At 50.6% G+C, this 20,062-nt stretch overlaps 1 protein-coding gene and 1 non-coding gene across 2 annotated transcripts in view; both read left to right on the top strand.

Annotated features, from left to right (window-relative positions):
* ABCB9 (ATP-binding cassette, sub-family B (MDR/TAP), member 9) overlaps positions 1-18,552 on the top strand; it is a 28,590-nt gene extending 10,038 nt beyond the window's left edge. The window contains exons 4-13 of the mRNA XM_008587780.1: positions 778-892; positions 1,470-1,600; positions 2,331-2,536; positions 4,934-5,131; positions 6,390-6,518; positions 9,138-9,326; positions 9,879-10,052; positions 12,179-12,338; positions 14,553-14,689; positions 17,355-18,552. Coding sequence (XP_008586002.1) covers positions 778-892; positions 1,470-1,600; positions 2,331-2,536; positions 4,934-5,131; positions 6,390-6,518; positions 9,138-9,326; positions 9,879-10,052; positions 12,179-12,338; positions 14,553-14,689; positions 17,355-17,615 — 1,700 coding nt within the window. The 3' untranslated portion in view covers positions 17,616-18,552. The remainder of the gene's footprint in view (positions 1-777; positions 893-1,469; positions 1,601-2,330; positions 2,537-4,933; positions 5,132-6,389; positions 6,519-9,137; positions 9,327-9,878; positions 10,053-12,178; positions 12,339-14,552; positions 14,690-17,354) is intronic.
* On the top strand, positions 16,391-16,464 carry TRNAI-GAU. Its single transcript has one exon. It is a non-coding gene; the product is annotated as a tRNA-Ile (tRNA).
* Positions 18,553-20,062: the final 1,510 nt, after the last annotated feature.

Genomic DNA, 20,062 nt, shown 5'->3' with positions numbered 1-20,062 from the left:
CACCCCTTCAAGGCTCTATCTCTTAATACTGTCACATTGGGGATTAGGTTTCAACACAGGAATTTTGGGGGACACGTTAAGACCGCAACAGAAGAGGACAAAGAAATAGCCTCCAAATTGGAAGCCAGTTTGGGTTTGAGTCCTAGCTCTTCCCCTTACTTGCTATGTGACCTTGAGCAAATCGCTCAGCCTCTCTGAGTCTCCCATTCCACCCCGGGATTGTCGTAAAAATACAGTAAGACGAGTGGGTAAGGAATCACCTGACCAGTTATAAAGTGCCCACAAAGAGGGGTGGGGTGGCAATTTCCAGCTTTGCTTAGAATCAGAATGTCAGCATCTTCCAAGGTTGTAGAATTTGGACTCTGAACCTTCCACCAATGAAAAGAATGACATCGACTCTGATGTCGATCAGCCACTGATTGACGGTGTGGTCTGGGCAAGTCATCTCATCTTACTTCACTGTCGTCCGTAGACTGTGGGGGCCTGTTTCAGAGGGAAAGAAACATCGTGCGGGAGCCGTTGGTACTGTGTGCTCGGCTCCTGGTAGCCGCTGTTAATAATAACAACCCGGTGTGTACAGATGCAGACCCAGTGTTTCCTGTGTTCCTGTTCTCTGAAGAGAGGGGGTGTTTAGAGCACAGAACCCCATGGTGGGAGGCGGGAGTTTTCCCATCGGCACAGTGAGCAGAGTGGGTGGTGTGTGGCCTCCAGAGCTCTGGGGGGAGGGTGCAGGCTCCCCGGCTGTGGACACCCCTGAGCCTGCCCTGCCTCCCCCAGGAGAGACCTTCCTGCCCTACTACACAGGCCGGGCCATTGACGGCATTGTCATCCAGAAGAGCATGGATCAGTTCAGCACGGCTGTCATTGTCGTGTGTCTGCTGGCCATTGGCAGGTAGTGGCTCAACCCCATGTCCTGCCCCATGCACCCCAGGCCTGAATGGGGAGGGAGGATGGGAGCTGGTTCCCAAGGAAAATGTGGACCAGGGAGGCCCCAGAAATGCCCCTGGTAGACCTGCCCCTCAGCTGGTCACTATGGTAACCACCTCCCAAACTGGCTTTAGAACCTGTGTTCCTTTAGTTGGGCCACACCCTCTTGTCCCTAAAAATGCCTTCAGTCCTTGAGTGTTCTTCTCACCCTCCCTGGCTGTTCTCCAAGCTGGAATCTTGGCCTGAAACAAGGACAGCTTCATCTGTGCTGGTCTTCTGGAAGGGAGAGGTCTGGCTGGCAAAATTGGGTCTCCTGCCCCCTCACCCACTCTCCTGTTTGCGCTCACCCTGGGAGCTCCTGTTGGGGGACGAGGAACATCCTGCCAGTGCCAGCCCTGGAGAGTGTGCTGGAGGTTGGGCACCCTCCCCTGCCTGCACCCTGCAAGTGGCCCATGCCTGCCAGCAGTGGGAGGGGACAGTTGGGTTGTGGTTGTCAGTTGTCAGAAGGACGTCATGCTATAATGTCTCTTATCTGCAATTAGCTCATTTGCCGCAGGTATTCGGGGCGGCATTTTTACCCTCATATTTGCCAGACTGAACATTCGCCTTCGAAACTGTCTCTTCCGCTCACTGGTGTCTCAGGAAACGAGCTTCTTCGACGAAAATCGCACAGGTTGGTGGTCCTCCCGGTGCCTTGGGTGTCCTGGGGGCTGGGCACGGCCTGGGTACACTGGGCTTGCATTGAAGAGTTAAATGGGTGTGTTGGTTTTCTTACCCCTGCTGGCTGTTCCTGCAGTCAAGTTCAGGATGGAAACACACCAGGGGTTGGCTCGGGCCTCTCGCCTGGCTGGAGTCCTGGGTAGCCAGCCTGCTCACTGAGGTTTTGGTGTGGGCTGTGGCCTCTGCAGGACCCTGGCCAGGCCACCCAATGTCCCTGCGGGGGCTAAGGCCTCACTTTCCACAGCGCTGTGGAAGCCACAAGGGCTAGGACTTCCCAAGCTTGTGGCCTGCAGAGGTCGAGCTCCTGTGAGGGTGAGTGGGCAGGGGCACAGACCAGAGCAGGAAAGCAGAATAGTATCCAGCCAAGATTCCAAGCTCTGGGACAAACCAGCCTGGGTCCAAGCCCTGGTTCCACCACTCACTAATTCTCTGAGCTTCTGTTTTCTCGTCTGTAAAATGGGAACAACAATAATAGCCACCCCATGGGGTTGTTGTGAAGCTCTTAGCCCAGTATCCAACATTAAGTAAGAGGTGTTTACTCTTTTCTGCTCACTCCCACCCCACCTAGAAGGTGGGGGGAGGTCCAACTCCCCAGAGTCTGTCTCAGAAGCCCCTTAGCATCCCCTACCCGCACCACAGCGGCCCTCGTTGCGGCAGCGGGAGCTGAGCTGCCTGTGTTCCAGGAGACCTCATCTCCCGCCTCACCTCGGACACCACCATGGTCAGCGACCTAGTCTCCCAGAACATCAACATCTTCCTGCGGAACACGGTCAAGGTCACAGGCGTGGTGGTCTTCATGTTCAGCCTCTCGTGGCAGCTCTCCTTGGTCACCTTTATGGGCTTCCCCATCATCATGATGGTGTCCAACATCTATGGCAAGTACTACAAGGTAGGTCCTGCCTGGTCCCTGCTGGGGTCTGTGGGCCTTGGCAGCTCTGAAATGAATGGCCCCTTAGGGGGAGCTCCGGGGGCCACCAGAGGCCAGAGGAGGACTCGTCTTGCATTCATTTCTTTATTTGTTCACTCATTCAATAAATATTTATTGAGCACCTACTCTGTCCCGGGCACTGGATACATCAGTGACACAGACAAGGCCGCTGCTCTCATGGAGCTTATATTCTAGGGGGAGAGACAGACAATAAGTAACAACAACAAAAGTAACAATGAGAATGCAAGCACATAATGCAGAAAACCATGGTGAGGGCTAAGGCAAAATGTGAGGTGAGGAAGAGAGAGATTGGGACTGTTGGGGGTGTTTGCAATTTTAAATAGGTCTTGCTGAGAAGGAGAGATTTGAGTAAGGACCTGAGGGAGGCAGACATCTCGGGGCAGTGTGTTCCAAGCAGAGGGCACAGGCAGTGCAAAGGCCCTGAGGCAGGCACGTGCTGTGTGTTGGGGAACTGCTGGTGGCCAGTGAGGCTGGAGTGGTGAGTGAGGGGGGTTAGGAAATGAGGCCTGGGAGGTGATGGGCCAGATGGTGTAGGCCTCTGCAAGGACTTTAATCCATAAGTTCACTCTTTTTCTGTAGACTGTATGTTCATGGGGGGTGGCCTCTGCCCACGATGCAGTTATGAGAAGGCTCTAGTCCCCTCCAGCCACCCTTACCACTGCCACTGCCAGGGACATAGGCCCATGAGCTAGGCCCGGCATTACCCTCCTCCTGCCTCCCAGATTGGGGGGTGCCCCTGAGCCCTAAAGGACCAAGGCTGGGTTCACACAAGCAGGCCTGTGATCTGGGGACAGGTGCAGGCAGCCCCTTCCCCAGGGATCCAGGACTATGGAGGGGAGATACTCCTGAGTGGGGGGCTTTGACATCAGATGGGCTCCACGTGGTGCTGAGTAGATCACTGTCCCCAGCTCCATTGGAATCTTTGGTGCCCATGATCTGAGACCAGGGTAGCAGATTCCCTGCCTAGCCCCCTCATGAATTCATTCTTCGCAGTCTTCCCCAGCCTCACAGGATGGACCTCTTCCCTGCAGTTCTGGGTCAGAGTCTCTCCATTTTCTTCACTGAGTAGTAAAAGTAAATATACCAGTTACAAGTCATAGCCATTTCCCTTCCTCTGCTCCCTCCCCGACCCTTCCTGTCTTCCCATCAGCCCCCAGAACAGGGGCAGGAAACTCCAGAGCTGGCCCATCAGTCCCCATGTCAGACCCCACCCTCAAGTTCAGCTGAGTAGGGCATCAAGGAAGCTCTAGTTAGGTTTCCCTCCTCATACCTGGATGTGTTGAGTGTAGCCAGCGAGTCATCTCCACAAGCCACACAAACCACCCATGGTCAGACATGATTCGGCACAACGTGGCTCCTCCCAGGATGCCACAGCATCCGGCATGTTTCCTATAGCCTGGGTGGGACACTCAGGTCATGCGACCCTTTGGTGCATGATCCTGTTCTGGCCTCTCGAGCAGCTCTCCAGGCTGGTCTGAGAATCTCGAGCAGCTCTCCAGGCTGGTCTGAGAATCTACTGCAAAGTCTGAACAGCTCTGCCTTGGTGCCTCTTCCAGAACTCTGGTGAGCAGCAGACTGGTGGTCGCATGCTTGGGACCACTTCTTAGCCATTTATGTAGCTCTGGTTATATTCACATGATGTGGACGGATTTCACAACCCATGGCCTCCACCACCATCTGGAATTTGGCCAGGAGTTCTGGAATCTCTGTGCCAACCTTCGGGCTCTCACATAATTTATGTTGATGATGTAAATGGTACCCCCTTTGTAGTTGGTGTTTCTTGTGTAGTGTGTAACCTAAACAACTACCCAGGGCATGCCTGCTCTTATGCTAGCACAGGGTCAGGTGTTGAGATCTCTGTGCCAACCTTCGGGCTCTCACATAATTTATGTTGATGATGTAAATGGTACCCCCTTCGTAGTTGGTGTTTCTTGTGTAGTGTGTAACCTGAACAACTACCCAGGGCATGCCTGCTCTTATGCTAGCACAGGGTCAGGTGTTGAGACTCCTTTTCTGAAAGGATTACCAAAGACTGTATGGTCGTGAATAGCTTCCTTTGAGTACTGGGGCTAACTTATTGATTGGCCCCGCATCCCTCTGGAGCTGGAACCGTCACCTCAAGAGCTGCACTGGCATCTATTCTCTGAGTGTGTCAAATCAAGCTAGAAGGAAGTGGGGGGAGAAAGGAGAGCTCGATCTTGTTCTTTTGTCCTGGTAACTTCCTGCATAGAGTTGGCACCCAGAAAGGGTGGAAAAGCCCAGAGAGGTCTGGGGACTCAGGTAGAGAGTGAGGCTGTTTTGGGGTCTCTTCCTCCTTGTCCCCTCTCCTGTGCATAGAGGCTTTCTAAAGAGGTCCAGAATGCCCTGGCTAGAGCCAGCAACACAGCCGAGGAGACCATCAGCGCCATGAAGACCGTCCGGAGCTTTGCCAATGAGGAGGAGGAGGCGGAGGTGTACTCGCGGAAGCTGCAGCAGGTCTACAAACTGAACAGGAAGGAGGCAGCAGCCTACATGTACTATGTCTGGGGCAGCGGGGTACGTGCCTCTGGCCCCAGGCAGCCTTGACCATGGGGGGACGCAATGCAAAGGTGGAGGAATCCCTCGATCTGGGACAGTAGCCCGAGTCCCTGGGTGTTGGTGTCAAGCTGGTGGAGAATCTTTCCAGAAAAGAAAGCAGCCTCCTGGTGAATGTCCTCCCAGGAGCCTCCTCCTTCCCTCTTGCCTGGGCATGGGGTGGCAGGATAGGAGCTGTCTTTTCCCAGCTAGGGAGATATCTCTGCCAAGGAGGGTAGTCCACAGGCTCCACCCCGAGGCCAGCCAGAGACCAACCTAGGCCACTTTCTGGCAGGTCCCATGTCACAACCACATACCTCATTGGAGTGTCTGGCTCACTTCCCAGGGCTGATTCCCAGCCCCTATTGGAGAATGAAGGGCACTGGGATCTTGTCACTGCCTTGCTGGCCACAGCTGGGAGGTGGGCATGTTGGGGAACAGCTGGCGCAGGAATGAGGAGGGTTTGGAGTTTATGGGGAGGAAGAAGCTACCAGCTAGGTCTACAGAGGAGCCCAGGGATGGGGACCATCTTGGTTCCCCCAGGGTAGGCCACCTGCCAAAAGAGCCTAGCCAAGGAGGAGAGAAGGGGGCTGAAGTCCAGCTCAGCTAGACAAGCCTTCTAGCAATCTGTCTGCCAGCAAGGGGCTTTTTATGGCTTCCACTAAGACACTTGTGGTCCAGCCTAGTTCTGGGGTTGGGGGAGGGGAGAGGCAGGTAAATACCCAGGGCGGATTGTCAGGGGACTCAGATTCCATTCCTCTCCCAGATGTCCCCCCAGGCCCTGGAGCAGACGGGAGACAAGGCTGCCCCAGACATAGCCCCTCCTTCATGGAACCCAGTCTGGAGGGGAAACAGAGATCTCATCTGTTTCCCGCTCTGCCAGGCTGGCTGTGTGACCTTAGCCAGGGCACTCAATCTCTCTGAGCCATGCTCTTCCCAGTGAGGAGGACTAGTACCTCCCACTTGGCCTAACTGAGGAGCTTGGGGGTGGCATGTGTGTGCCAGAGCCTGACAAAGAAAGCTTTGTTCCACGCCAAGCCCACAGGCTGCTCCAGCTGGGGGGATGGAGGTGGGGAGGGCGTTAGTGACAGGGAGTGGGGAAGATCCCTGCCAATGGCTGGAGCTTCAGTTCAGCTGCTCCCACCTCCCCCTGCAGTCTGGGGGGCAGGGAAGGGGGGACCTTGAGGGATCTGAGCCAAGGCCCCCGTGACCCCAATCCCCCCCCTCTCTCTGCCCCTAGCTCACTCTGCTGGTGGTCCAGGTCAGCATCCTGTACTACGGGGGCCATCTTGTCATCTCGGGGCAGATGACCAGTGGCAACCTCATCGCCTTCATTATCTATGAGTTTGTCCTGGGAGACTGCATGGAGGTGAGGGGCTCCTGAGAGAAGGGAGGGGCGTGTGGGGAGAAGGGATCTAAACTGGGGTGGGGGTGCTCCAGGGGGAGCCCTGGGATGTGGTGTTTCTCTCTAAGGTAGGTAGGGGAGAGAATATAATAATACCAAGAGTAATAATGCTACTAATCAGTGATGGCAGCTCTGTTTATCAAGCAAAGTGGCAGCAACAGAGATGGTTTCAGGAAATGCCCCTAAGTGCTCCCGAGAGGCTTAGGAAATTGAAATTCCTATTTTTCAAAAAAGGAGGCTGAGGGCCAGAGAGGTTAAGCGATTTACCCACCAAGTCTGGTGTGGGTACTGAAGCAAGGATGGCTTCAGATGATGTCGTAATTTGGGTTACCACACAAGCAAGGACTGAGACAGGATTGGTGGGTAGCTGATTTATGTAGGACACAATCCCAGGCAGTGGGGGATGGAGGTGGAAAGTGAGGTGGGGAGGGAGGGGAGGGAGGTCAGCAAAGGGTGGTTGTGGAGCAACTGCACTCCATCCTTCTGCCTCAGCACCAGCCTCAGAAGCATCCACCTGAGGGGCAAGGGAGCTGGGGCGTTTATACCCAGGGTGCTGGCAGTCATTGCTCGACATCCGTCAGTCTAGAGTGGGGGTGTTAATCTCTGGCCTGCCCTCCCCCCACAAAAAGTTAGAGGTTGGGCCTTTGTGTACTACAGTGATAAGACTGAAGGATGTGGGTGGATGTCACCAGCATTGGCTACTGAGAGCAATTTGCATTAGCTCCACAGTCACACCTGCAGTGTTATCTGACTCAGCAGCAATTCTGCCTCTGGGAATTCGTGCTTCAGAAATACTTGCCACAGCTGGAGGTTACCTCATTTGGGAGATAACACCAAGGTCAAGAGTTCGGATCCCCAGCTCCCTGTACCTGCCAGCCACCAAAAAAAAAAAAAAATTCACAACAGTGGGCAAAGATGATGTATGTCCAAGGATGTTTAGTACAGCATTGTTTATAATAGTGAAAAATGAAGCCACCTTAAATGCCCACCGATGGGATTAGATGAATCTGGTCCATCAGTATTCCAGAAACGATCTATCTGCTGTAATATCCTAGGCAGCATTACAATAATGAGGTGCAGACTGGGATGGAAAGAACTCTGAGACACACTGTTTTTTTTTTTTTGCAACCGGTAAGGGGATCATAACCCTCGGCATGGTGTCGCCCGCTCCATGCTCAGCCAGTGAGCGCACCGGCCATCCCTATATAGGATCCGAACCCACGGCCTCGGCGCTCCCAGCGCTGCACTCTCCCGAGTGAGCCACGGGGTCGGCCTTGAGACACACTGTTGAGTACAGAAAGCAAATCCCTGATCAGTGGGCTCAGCCAGTGAGCGCACCGGCCATCCCTATATAGGATCCGAACCCACGGCCTCGGCGCTCCCAGCGCTGCACTCTCCCGAGTGAGCCACGGGGTCGGCCTTGAGACACACTGTTGAGTACAGAAAGCAAATCCCTGATCAGTGGGGATAGTCTGATCCCATTTGTGTATTTTTAACGTCTCAAAATTAATTATATGTGTGCATGTGTTTGTAAATGCACAGAGAAAGGACTGGAAAGATACAGTATGCTGATATCCAAGCCAGCTCTGAGATGAGGGGACATAAAGGATGACTTTGCAGTTTGATATCTGAATATTAATAATGCCACTGTTAATTATAACAATTAGCTGTGTTTTTTTTGAGTGTTTACTATGTGCCAAACACTGTCTTCAGAGCAACATGACACGATGCTAGTGTTACCCCCATTTCACCAATGAGGACGTTCAGTTATAGCACTTAAGAGCCTGAACTTGGGAGCCAGACATGCCTGGATTCAAATCCCACCTCTGCCACTTCCTGGTGGTGTGACCTACGGCGAATTACTTGGGCTCTCTGCCCGTTTCCTCATCAGTAAAGAGATCATTATAGCACCTATCTCATAACATACAGAAAGTATGCAATAAAATGGGCCATTATTATGATTTACACTTACATTGTGTGTATTTATACCCAAGGAGAATAAATTTAAGTATAATGTACATTAAGACCCATTTTAAAAATTGAAATTAAAAATGTTATGGCAGGTGAAAGACCAAGGCTCTGTTCCTGCTCTGCCACATTCCTGCTGTGCATGTAACTTCTCTGTGCTTTCCTTTCCTCCTCTGGGGGGGTGATTACACCTACACTGCTGGTGGTGGTGAGAATTAGTGGTAATGACCATGAGGCACTGGCTCCTGATGACTTCTGACACTTGACATTATTTTTATTGCCATCCTCATTTTTTCATTTTCATCATTCTCTACTAGTGGGTAGAACCCCAGCAGTCCCCTGCATCTCCCCGCAAACTGTTGCTATGTCCTTGCTCTCTCTGCACCCCCATCTCTCTGGTATCATGCACTGGTGGGTCCTAGGAGTTGGTGGTCATTTTTTCATTTTCATCATTCTCTACTAGTGGGTAGAACCCCAGCAGTCCCCTGCATCTCCCCCCAAACTGTTGCTATGTCCTTGCTCTCTCTGCACCCCCATCTCTCTGGTATCATGCACTGGTGGGTCCTAGGAGTTGGTGGTCAGTGGGACAGGAACATGTGTCTCCTCCCCCTACAGTCTGTGGGCTCCGTCTACAGTGGCCTGATGCAGGGAGTGGGGGCGGCCGAGAAGGTGTTCGAGTTCATCGACCGGCAGCCAACCATGATGCACGATGGGAACTTGGCCCCCGACCACCTGGAGGGCCGGGTGGACTTTGAGAACGTGACCTTCACCTACCGCACTCGACCTCACACTCGAGTCCTGCAGGTGAGGTGCAGGGCTCCAGGCCTGCCAAGGCTATCCTTTCCCTCATCCTGTTTCTTGTTTCTCATGCACTCCTACACACCAGGCCATGGCAGTGCAGCCAGGAATCTGTAAAGCAAGGTCCCTATCCTCAAGGAATTTGGGCTGTAGTTGGGTAAGACAGATCTTTAACAGAATGATTCCAGATAATAAGTACTAGGGAGAAAATAAACCAGGGTGGCGTGGTAGGGATAGTCTGCAGGGATGGCAATAACAGTCAAGGAGGGCTTCTTGGAGGAGGTAACATTTGAGCTGAGACCTGACCGAGGAGCAGGAGCTAACCAGCTGGCTCAGCAGAAAGAACAATCCAGGCAGAGTAAACAGTAAATATAAAGATGCTGCCAAATCCTTGTGTCCTAGAAAGGAGAACATTCAGGGGTCAGCAGTGCCTAACCAAGGCAAAAGAGCATGGGGTGGGCTGGAAAGGGCACCTTGTATGTCTGAGGCCCGAGCACCCAGTCCCAGGGACCTGAGCCAGCAACCCCACACTGTACCCTACCCCTGTGTTCCTTGCAGAATGTCTCCTTTAGCCTGTCACCAGGCAAGGTGACGGCACTCGTGGGGCCCTCAGGCAGTGGGAAGAGTTCCTGTGTCAACATCCTGGAGAACTTCTACCCGCTGGAGGGGGGCCGCGTGCTGCTGGACGGCAAGCCCATCAGCGCCTACGACCACAAGTACCTGCACCGAGTGGTACGTGGACAGGCCTGCGCTGCCCTCCTCCGCCCTCTGTCCAACTCTCTTTCTGGTGAGCTGTAACACAGGTGCAGAGAAGAGCACTAAAGACAAATGTACAGTTCTAAGAATTATCACCTATGTAACACTGTCCAGGTCATGAAATAGAACATTCCAGAACTCCAGAAGCCCCCACCATGTGCCTCTTCCCTTCCCCACGGAAGTAATGTCTCACCTGACCTTTATGATCATTCTCTCATTTTCTTGCTTTTTGTCAGTTTTACTGTCTCTATGTGCACCCCCAAACAGCATAGCTCTGTGTTGCCTGTGTTCATTGACATGAATCATAAAACCTATATTTGTGTCTTGCTTTTCCTGCTTGTTGTTTGTGAGTCCTCTAAGTGGAGGCTGTGGTTGTAGTTCAGTCATTGTCATCGCTGGATGATAATGTCCTGTGTAAACATATCACAATCTACTTACGCAGTCTGCTCTTGATGGATATTTGAGTTTTTTCCTATCTTTTACCATTTTATCTTTATCAACAATGTGTGGACGATTTTGTTCATGTTTCTTGGTGTACATGAGTATGTTCTCCCGAGGTATAATCCTCAAAGTAGAAAAGCTTTGTGACAGTAGATGCATATCCCCAACTTAATAGTTTCTGCCACAACTGTTTTCCAATGGGGTTGTAGCAATTTATATTCCGCTAACAGTGGATGAGAGCTCCACCTGAACACCTGGATGGTATTCAGGTTGTACACTATACAAGGAACACCAACTATTAAGGGTGCTCCACTTACAGCATCAACATACACAAAATCATATGAGAGCCTGAGAGTTGGCACAGAGATTCCAGAACTACCAAGCAAATTCTAGATGGTGGCAGAGGCCACAGGCTGTGAAATCTCCCTGCATCGTGTTATGTATAACCAGAGGTAGATGGCCGGGAAGTGGTCCCAGGTATGTGACCCACAATCCTGCTGCTCACCAGAGTTCTGCAGGAGGCCCCTAGGCAGAGCTGTTCAGACTTTGCAGTAGTAACACACTCAGATTCTCAGACACTTGGTATTGTCAGGCCTGAATTTTTTCTAATTGGTGAGTGTGTGGTGGTAGCTTATGGTGGTCTTTTGCATTTTCCTGATGACTAAAGATATTAAGCACCTTTTCATATAGGTATTGGCTGTTTGGTTTTTCTCTTTTGTGAATACCTTCTCTTTAATTTAAATCTAAAATTTTAATTTCCATAAACACAAAACAGTAAAATGCCACAATATAACCATATTCCCTTATTTTTATTGAACTTTATAACTAAGACAGGAGAGTTCCCCTCCATCTCACCTTTTGAATTCTACCCTGTGGAGGTAGCCGGTGTTAACAGTTTAATAATGTTCTTTCCAACCTGTTTTCTATCTTTATACAAGTATAAGCATATCAATATATGAAGGCACATGTATATAATTCTTTTTAACAAAAATAGAATTATGTAATGTGTGTGTGTGTGTGTGTGTGTGTGTGTATATATATATATATATATATGGCAATTTGATTTTATGGATGCACTGTAATTATCTAAAATCCCCATTTTTATGGACAGCTAGATTGTTTTATTTTTTATTTTATTTATTTGTTTTTGCTATTGACAGTGTTACAATGATATCTTCCATACTTCCATATTTTTGTAGGCCAGATTCCTAAAACTGAGATCACGGGACAGCAGCTCCTATAAATTGTTCTCTTAGAAGGGAAGGGGCAACTGCCAGGGAGGTCTTTATGGCCTGGGGGCCCGCTGTGGCCTCTTGCTTCCTGACATGGGCAGATTCCTTCGCACAGCTGTATTCTACATTCTGTCCAGGACAGGGACAGATGGCGAGCTTTCTCTCAGAGGCCAAGGTACTCAGCTTAACCCAGAGCAGCAGGCTTAGCAGGCCCCAGTTTGTTGGGCAGGCAAGGCTAAGGGTTTGTGTGCACAGACAGGACTCCACTGCTCGGAAAGAAGAGAGGCAGCTGAGTGCAGTTACCAGGCCCTGATCAAGTTTCCGACTTGAGACCCCTGGCGTCGGCCTGGCCTGGGCTGGCAAGGCTGCTGGTGACAGCTGGATAGACACATTCCTGGCCTCTCATGAGCCATACTCCCTCCCCCACAGATCTCCCTGGTGAGCCAGGAGCCCGTGCTGTTTGCCCGCTCCATCACGGACAACATCTCCTACGGCCTGCCCACCGTGCCCTTCGAGATGGTGGTGGAAGCTGCACAGAAGGCCAATGCCCATGGCTTCATCATGGAGCTCCAGGATGGCTACAGCACAGGTAGGGGCCTGGGAGCATCACCTCCACCGTTACCGAAGATCCACCCTCAGGGATGCGACCCTCTGAGTTAAACACTGCCTTCTGCCACCTGCTGTTTAGTATTTCCTTTTTCTCTCACTGAGATGATATTCACACAACAAAGCATAACCATTTTAAAGGGAGCAATTCAGCAGCATGTAGTACATTCACAATGCTGTACAACCACCACCTCTATTTAGTTCCAAAACATTATTTTAAAATAATATATATTTATTATATTAATCATTGGAACCACTTAATTTTACATTAATAAGTTAATATTTTGACTTAATAAATTAAATACTATATTAATTTATATCTTATATACTTATATGTTTAATATATTTTTGCTTTTACTTATTTTCAATTTTTCTTAAGTTGACAAATGTAAATTGTTTCTATTTAATGGTGTACAACATAATGTTTTGAAATATATATACATTGTGGAATGACTAAATCAAGCGAATTAACATATGCAGTACCTGACACACTTTTTTTTCTAGTGAGAACTCTTAAAATCTCATAGCAATTTTCAAGTATGCAGTACATTGCAATTAACTACAGTTACCATGTTGTACCATACATCTATTGAACTTACTCTTCCTGACTGAAATTTTGTATCCTTTAATCAACAGTTCCCCAACCCCCCAAATATATTTTTTAAATTTAATTCTTAAAAAGGGGATATTCATACAATGAAAAGTTTGTTTTATCCCTTTCTCTGACCCACCTAAACTTCTTTCATTCATTTCTTATGTATCCTTTTGCATCTTTTTATGCAAATATGAATATTTATTTTTATTCCCCCTGCTCTTTTTTTTTTTTTTTTTAAGATGACTGGTAAGGGGGTCTTTACCCTTGACTTGGTGTTGTCAGCACCACGCTCACCCAGTGAGCAAACCGGCCATCCCTATATAGGATCCGAACCCGTGGCCTTGGTGTTATCAGCACCACACTCTCCCAAGTGACCCACGGGCCAGTCCTTCCCCCTGCTGTTTTACAGGAAAAAAATAGCACCTTATATTTTTCTATCCCAGCTTTTTTTTACTTAGCACTGTATCTTAGTGAATTTTCCATATTTTTTGAATGAATTAATATCATTGTTTTCTTTTTGTTTGTGTGGCTGGCTGGTACAGGGATCCAAACCCAGGACCTCAGTGTTATGCAGTTGTGCTGTAACCAACTGAGCTAACTGGCCAGCCTCCCATACTGATATTTGGAGAGCTGCCTCCTCCTCCTCCTCTTTGACCTCCTTTCTTCTTTCTCTTTTTTATAGCTACATAGTATTCTGGAGTATAGGCTTTTTTTTTTTTTTTTTTTTTTTTTTTCTTTTTCCGTGTCCGGCAACGGATCGCAACCCTCAGTGTTGCCCCCGCACCGGACCGGGGACCGGCAACGGGACCGCAACCCTCGGCGTTGCTCCCGCGCCTCGCTCAGCCAGTGAGCGGGAACCGGTCTGTATGTGGGATCCGATCCCTCGGGCGGGAGCGCCACCGCACTCCCAAGCGGCGCACTTATCCAGTGCGCCACCGGGCCGGCCCCTGGAGTATAGGCTTTTATAATCATTCCCTTCATAAAAAATTTGACTCAGTTTCCTATTGATGGACATTTTGAGTTGGTTTGGATTGTTTTTATTTATTTATTTAATTTTGCAATGACTGTGCTGAGTCACGCACAACGTGTGCTTACGTTGTTGGGCGTGGGACAAAATCAATGTGAAGGGGAAATTCACCAAAGTGGGCTCACTGGCCCAAGGTTTCTGCATTCGCAATTATGATTCATAGCCTTGCACAGCGCAGACTGATGGGCACAGGGTAATGCATCACAGCACGTTACTGCGAGTCATAGGCATCATAGCAACTGCACTTGCTCCAGAAGGTGGGCAAGTGCCTGTTTCCCTGCAGCCTCACCAGCACGGTGTATTATCAAACATTTGGGCTTCTGCCAAGTGAATGGGTGAAAATTGGTAACCTGATATCAATTTGCATGTAGACTTAATTTGCATGCCTCTTATGAATGGGGTGGGGGAGCATCATTTCGTGAGCTTTCCAGCTGTTGATAGTTCTAGCTGGTGGCCCTTTGAAACTTTTCCTGGAAAGCCCAGGTCCCGTGGCAGCAGGAAAAGGCTTCTTGAGCTTCCCTGGGGCTGCCTGGCCTCACCTCCTGCTAACTTGCCCCTGTGCCACTTCCATGCAGAGACGGGGGAGAAGGGTGCCCAGCTGTCAGGTGGCCAGAAGCAGCGGGTGGCCATGGCCCGGGCTTTGGTACGGAACCCACCCGTCCTCATCCTGGATGAAGCCACCAGTGCTCTGGATGCAGAGAGCGAGTACCTGGTGAGTCTTGGGGAGGCAGGGTGATGCTGGAGCAGAGAGCAGCTCCAGGTGGCTAGATTCCACCCCCTTCCACCCAGCAGACGTGGGCTAGGAAGGGTTTAGAGAGGACCACAGGGGCTGTTTCAGGGCATCTGCTTTCTGGACTGGGGAATTCCTGGTGTTGAGGGTGGGGAGCTGGGAAGAGGAAGCCCAGGGCCTGGTCACTCTGGGCCCAGCCTGCCAGCTCCAGGTGAAGCTAAAGCTGTATGATACAGGGAAAGAAAGGGTGTCAGAACTGGGAGACTTGCATTAGAAGCTCTACCCTGCAGTTTATAACTGTGTGACCTTGAGCTAGTCTCCTCTCCTCTCCAAGGGTCTTTTTTTTTTTTTTTTTTTCCTTTTTTGTCTTTTTTCGTGACCGGCAACGGGATCGCAACCCTCGGTGTTGCTCCCGCACCTTGCTCAGCCAGTGAGCGGCCGGTCTGTATGTGGGATCCGAACCCTCGGCGGGAGCGCCACCGCGCTTCCCAAGCGGCGCACTGTAGCAGTGCGCCACCGGGCCGGCCCTCCAAGTGTCATTTTTATTGGTAAAGAAGGTCCAGTAATATATTTGTAGATGGCAAGCTACCTCATTCTATCCATGGGTTGATTTGTTTGTTACACAGATATTTACTGAGCTCCTCCCAGGCACTAGGCATGGTTCTAGGCACTGGGGTTTCAATGGTGGGCTGACCAGACAAGGACCCCTGTCCCCATGGCATTTCCATCCCAATAGGGAAGGCAGAGAATAAATAAGGAAACCAGCATGATTCAACCTGTGGCCTTTCTACAAAGAAAATGAAACAGTCATGCCATATGGAGAGATTGGGAGGGGTCATCATTATCAAAGATAAACACAGCTGGACATTAGTGAAAGCCATGAGAACAGGTTTTATTCAGGAATTACTGCCAGTAGGGGAGAGAGCTGAACTCCACTCCAGTCAGGGCGGTGGTGATGGGTGTTTTAAAGGGAGAATGAGGGAGCAGAGAGGAGGAGAGAAAAGCTTCAAAGGGTGCTCAGTGTACCTAGTTGGCAGTTAGGATTAGGGATTAGTTGCAACTGTCCTCCTGCAGAGACTGGGAGACAAGGGCCCTATCCTTCCTGATGATTACATTTCAAGGGAATGGCTTCCAGGTCCTTGAGAGAGACATTTCTGAGTTGTGGGAGAGACATGTACATCTCACTGGGACAGAGGAAGGATTCACAGTTGTAAGCCCTTTTTAGTAAATGCTCTAAGAAAGGGAGGTCAGGGGCCTATCACAGTGTTGGCTAGAACAAACAGTGAATTCTCCCACCCACACGGAGATTTCTCAGGCAGGCACTTTAATGGGGCGCTAGCAGGGACACTGCTTTCTGCTCTTAGAAGCCATGCTGGAGTTTGGTCACTCTCAATGCAGAGGTTTGGATGGAGCCATTACATGCTGAGAGTTCTGTGGTTCTCACCATCAGAGCTAAGGCCAGCAGGTACCATTTGAGCAGAGACCTGAAAGAAAAGGAGCCAGCTCGGGAGAGTTCTGGGGTAAGGGCATCCCCAGAAGATGGGACAAGCAGGTGCAAGACCCAGAGAGGGGAAGGAGCTTGGCAGGTTCAAAGCCAAGCAAAAAGGTCGCCGGGAAATACAAACTCCTCAGGCTCTAGTAAGGAGTTTGGATTTATTTTTTTTAATTAATAGACTTGGGGCTGGCCGGTTAGCTCAGTTGGTTAGAGCGTGGTGCTGATAACACCAAGGCCCAGGGTTCAATCCCTGTACTTGCCAGCTGCCAAAAAAAAAAAAAGAAAGAAAGAAAGTAAAAGAAATTAATAGACTTTATTTTTTGGAGCAGTTTTAGGTTTAAAGGAAATTGAGCAGAAAGTAGAGTTCCCGTACATCTGTCCCCTTTTTACCCTTGTCCCTGAAGTTTCCTGTGTTATTAACATCTTGCATTAGTGTGATACATTTTTACAACTAATGAACCTGTGTGAATCCAGGATTATTAACTAAAATCCATAGTTTACGTAGTTGTCACGCTTGGTGGTGTTGTCTGTGGGTTTTGACAAATGCATAATGTCATGTAGCTACCGTCACAGTATCATAGAGAATAGTTTCATTGACCTAAAAAGCCCCTACGAGTTTGTATTTTATCCTAAGTGAAATAAGAAGCTATTGGAGGGTTTGAAGCAGGATTTAACAAGAATGGATTAAATGTTTTTTAGTCCACGTGGGGAATGGATAAGGCCCCACATGAGAAGTAATAGCGGGAAAGACAGGCACAGAGGGAGATAGAAGGGAGACAGCAACTACACAGCCGGAGACTACACAGCCAGCGACTACACAGCCAGCCACAGGATTTGCTGAGGAGTTGGACTGGGGCGATAAGGCAAAGGTGGGGAATTGAGGGTGATGCCTGAGCTCTGGGGCGGTTGCTGATACCATTAACCAATTCGAAAGTGAGAGAAGGAATGGAAAGGCCAATGTCCCATTCACCCAGTGCCTCCCTGTGCAGCGCCCTGAGCTCTGTCTCCCTCAAACAAAACCCAGGAAGCAGGTCCTGTCCCAGTTCTCAAATCTCAGGGTCAGCATCGGCGAGCAGCTGGGAGTGCAGGGTGGGGTGGGGGACCACTGAGGCGTGTAGCACAGCCGTGCCAGCTGGGCTACTGTCTCTGCAGATCCAGCAGGCCATCCACGGCAGCCTGCAGAAGCACACGGTGCTCATCATCGCGCACCGGCTGAGCACCGTGGAGCGGGCACACCTCATTGTGGTGCTGGACAAAGGCCGCGTGGTGCAGCAGGGCTCGCACCAACAGCTGCTGGCCCAGGGCGGCCTCTACGCCAAGCTGGTGCAGCGGCAGATGCTGGGGCTCGAGCCCACCATGGACTACACAGCTGGCCACAAGGAGCCTCCAGACAGCGGCAGTCACATGGCCTGACATCGAACCTGCCTCTCCGGTGGGGCAGAGGCCCCAGTGCCCACCTAGCAGATGTGCCTGTGGGGGCCCCAACAGCCCCCAGCTGCCCTCCGAGCCCAGGCCTGCAGCACTGGAGGGCGACCTGCCACATCCCACATTTCACCGCTTCCTGCATCTTGTCCCCAGTCCCACCCTGCTCCCCTGGGCCCCAGCAGCCCCACGCTGCCATGAGCTGCCCCCTCTACTGGTCTCCCCAGGCTCCCAAGAAAAGGTAGAGCTAACTTTTTAAGCCAAGATCTTACCAGGTTTTTTATTGCTTGGTTCGATGCACACCAGTCAACTCCTACATTTCAAAACCATTTTTCTAATTGGGAGTAATGGTGCGCAAGTTCACCAAGATGTTCTAGAAACTTCTGAGCCAGGAGTGAATGGCCCTTCCTAATAGCCTGGTGGATATCAGGAGAGAACTAGGCTCCACCCCTTGCTGCAGAGAAGGGACTTCCCTGTCGGAGGGGTGCACAGAGGACAGCACTTCGTGTCTTTCCCTCTTCCGGGCTCTGTGAGTCAGGCTAAGAGCTGGCAGGCGGGGAGAGTGGAAGGCGTCTGTGTCCATCCACTCCGCCCTGCCAATCTGGGTCAGTCTCACTGTGAACCACCACGAACCTCAATGGGGGAGTGAGGGGCTGGCCAGGACTGGCAGGGCCTCGGAGGTAACCCCGGCCTGGCCCCCAGCGCTTTAGCCCCGTCGGCCCCGCCTCCCCCCTCCCCCTGGCTGGCAGCCCCCTCCCCCACACCCACCTCTGCTGCTCCATTGTTTGGAGGCCCCCGAATGTTTGCGAGACGCTTTCTCTTCCCAGATTGGTGGATGGGACGGTGGCAAAGCCCAGGGTTTGGCTTTGCTGGGGATTGCGAGATGTTGGGAGAACCCGGTCAATAAAGTATACTACCTCTGACCCCTGACTTCTGACCTCTACTTGGCCATCTGCCCCATCACCTAGTTAGGTTTTTCCGCAAAACTCGGCTCTCCTCCCGGCCCTGCCTGGTGGAGTTGCAGAGGGACTTTTGTGGCCCAGGGCCTCCCCCAGTGTCTGAGAGCCACCATCTGTGCTCCTCACGTTCCCAGGATCTCCAGTGCAGACATTCGTGTTGTCTGTCTGTCTTTATGGGGCTCATGCAGGGTGACAGAGACCTGTCTCCTCTAAATCCAGGGACTCCTGTGCCTCATGGCATAGCTGAGGCCCAGCAAATGCCACCTGTTTTTTTCCTTCAGGGTCTGAGCACTCCACACTCACTCCAGCCCATGGAGCAGAGAAATATTACCCAGAAGAAGAGCTCAGGCAGAAGAGGGTATTAAGTCTGGACAAAGGACGACCCCTGTGGTGGTTATTCTTACTCCCCGGATTGTAGGAAGTCGGGGGGTCACAGGAGGCGGGGCTGGGCATGGCTTTATCCCACCTAGTAGAGTAGTATTTCAGTACTTTACTGTTACAGTCACACTGCATGTACCAGCTCAATGACAGCTGTGTACCCATTTTCCTGCCAAATAAACTGAGGCCTACAACCCAGACTGTGGCCAGCTGGAACCCCTGCTTGCTCCCAGGGGCTTGGACCTGTCTTGATCATCTTATCTACCCCGGACCCTGTGAAGCATTATGAGCCTCAAAACTGGATCCCACAGCAAGAATGTGCTCAGGCCCAGGCTGGGGTTCCAGCTGGTATCTGAGAGGCAGCAGTTGCTTTGCATCTGGTTGCATTTAATCCTCATAACAATCCTCTGAGGTCAGTTTTCTCCTCATTTTTAAGCTGATGAATCCAGATTGGCCTGTTAGCTTAGCTGGATAGAGCATGGTGTTATAATATCAAGTTCAAGGGTTCAGATCCCTGCACTAGACAGCCATCAGTTTAAAAAAAAAAAAAAGCTGGGCCGGCCCGTGGCTCACTCGGTAGAGTGTGGTGCTGATAACACCAAGGCCATGGGTTCGGAGCCCATATAGGGATGGCCAGTTCGCTCACTGGCTGAGCGTGGTGCTGACAACACCCAGTCAAGGGTTAAGATCCCCTTACCGGTCATCTTTTAAAAATATAAATAAATAAAAAGTTGATGAATTCAGAGCTCAGAGAGGTTGGTTGATTTACCCTACATCACACAGCCAAGAGCCCACAAGCTGAACCCACATAAACAGGAAACTTAAAAAGTTGTGGGACATTGTTTCTGGACTCTTTTGCTGTTCTTGCAGTATTCCATAATAAAAAAATAATAATTAAAAAAAAATTTTAAGGGCCAGCCCATGGCTCACTCGGGAGAACGTGGTGCTGACAACACCAAGTCAAGGGTTAAGATCCCCTTACCGGTCATCTTTTAAAAATATAAATAAATAAAAAGTTGATGAATTCAGAGCTCAGAGAGGTTGGTTGATTTACCCTACATCACACAGCCAAGAGCCCACAAGCTGAACCCACATAAACAG

This window comes from Galeopterus variegatus, unplaced genomic scaffold (assembly GCF_000696425.1).
Source record: "Galeopterus variegatus unplaced genomic scaffold, G_variegatus-3.0.2 Scaffold4539, whole genome shotgun sequence".
NCBI lineage: Eukaryota > Metazoa > Chordata > Mammalia > Dermoptera > Cynocephalidae > Galeopterus > Galeopterus variegatus.
Note: the sequence above shows the minus strand (reverse complement) of the source record. Positions and strands in the feature narration are given on the sequence as shown.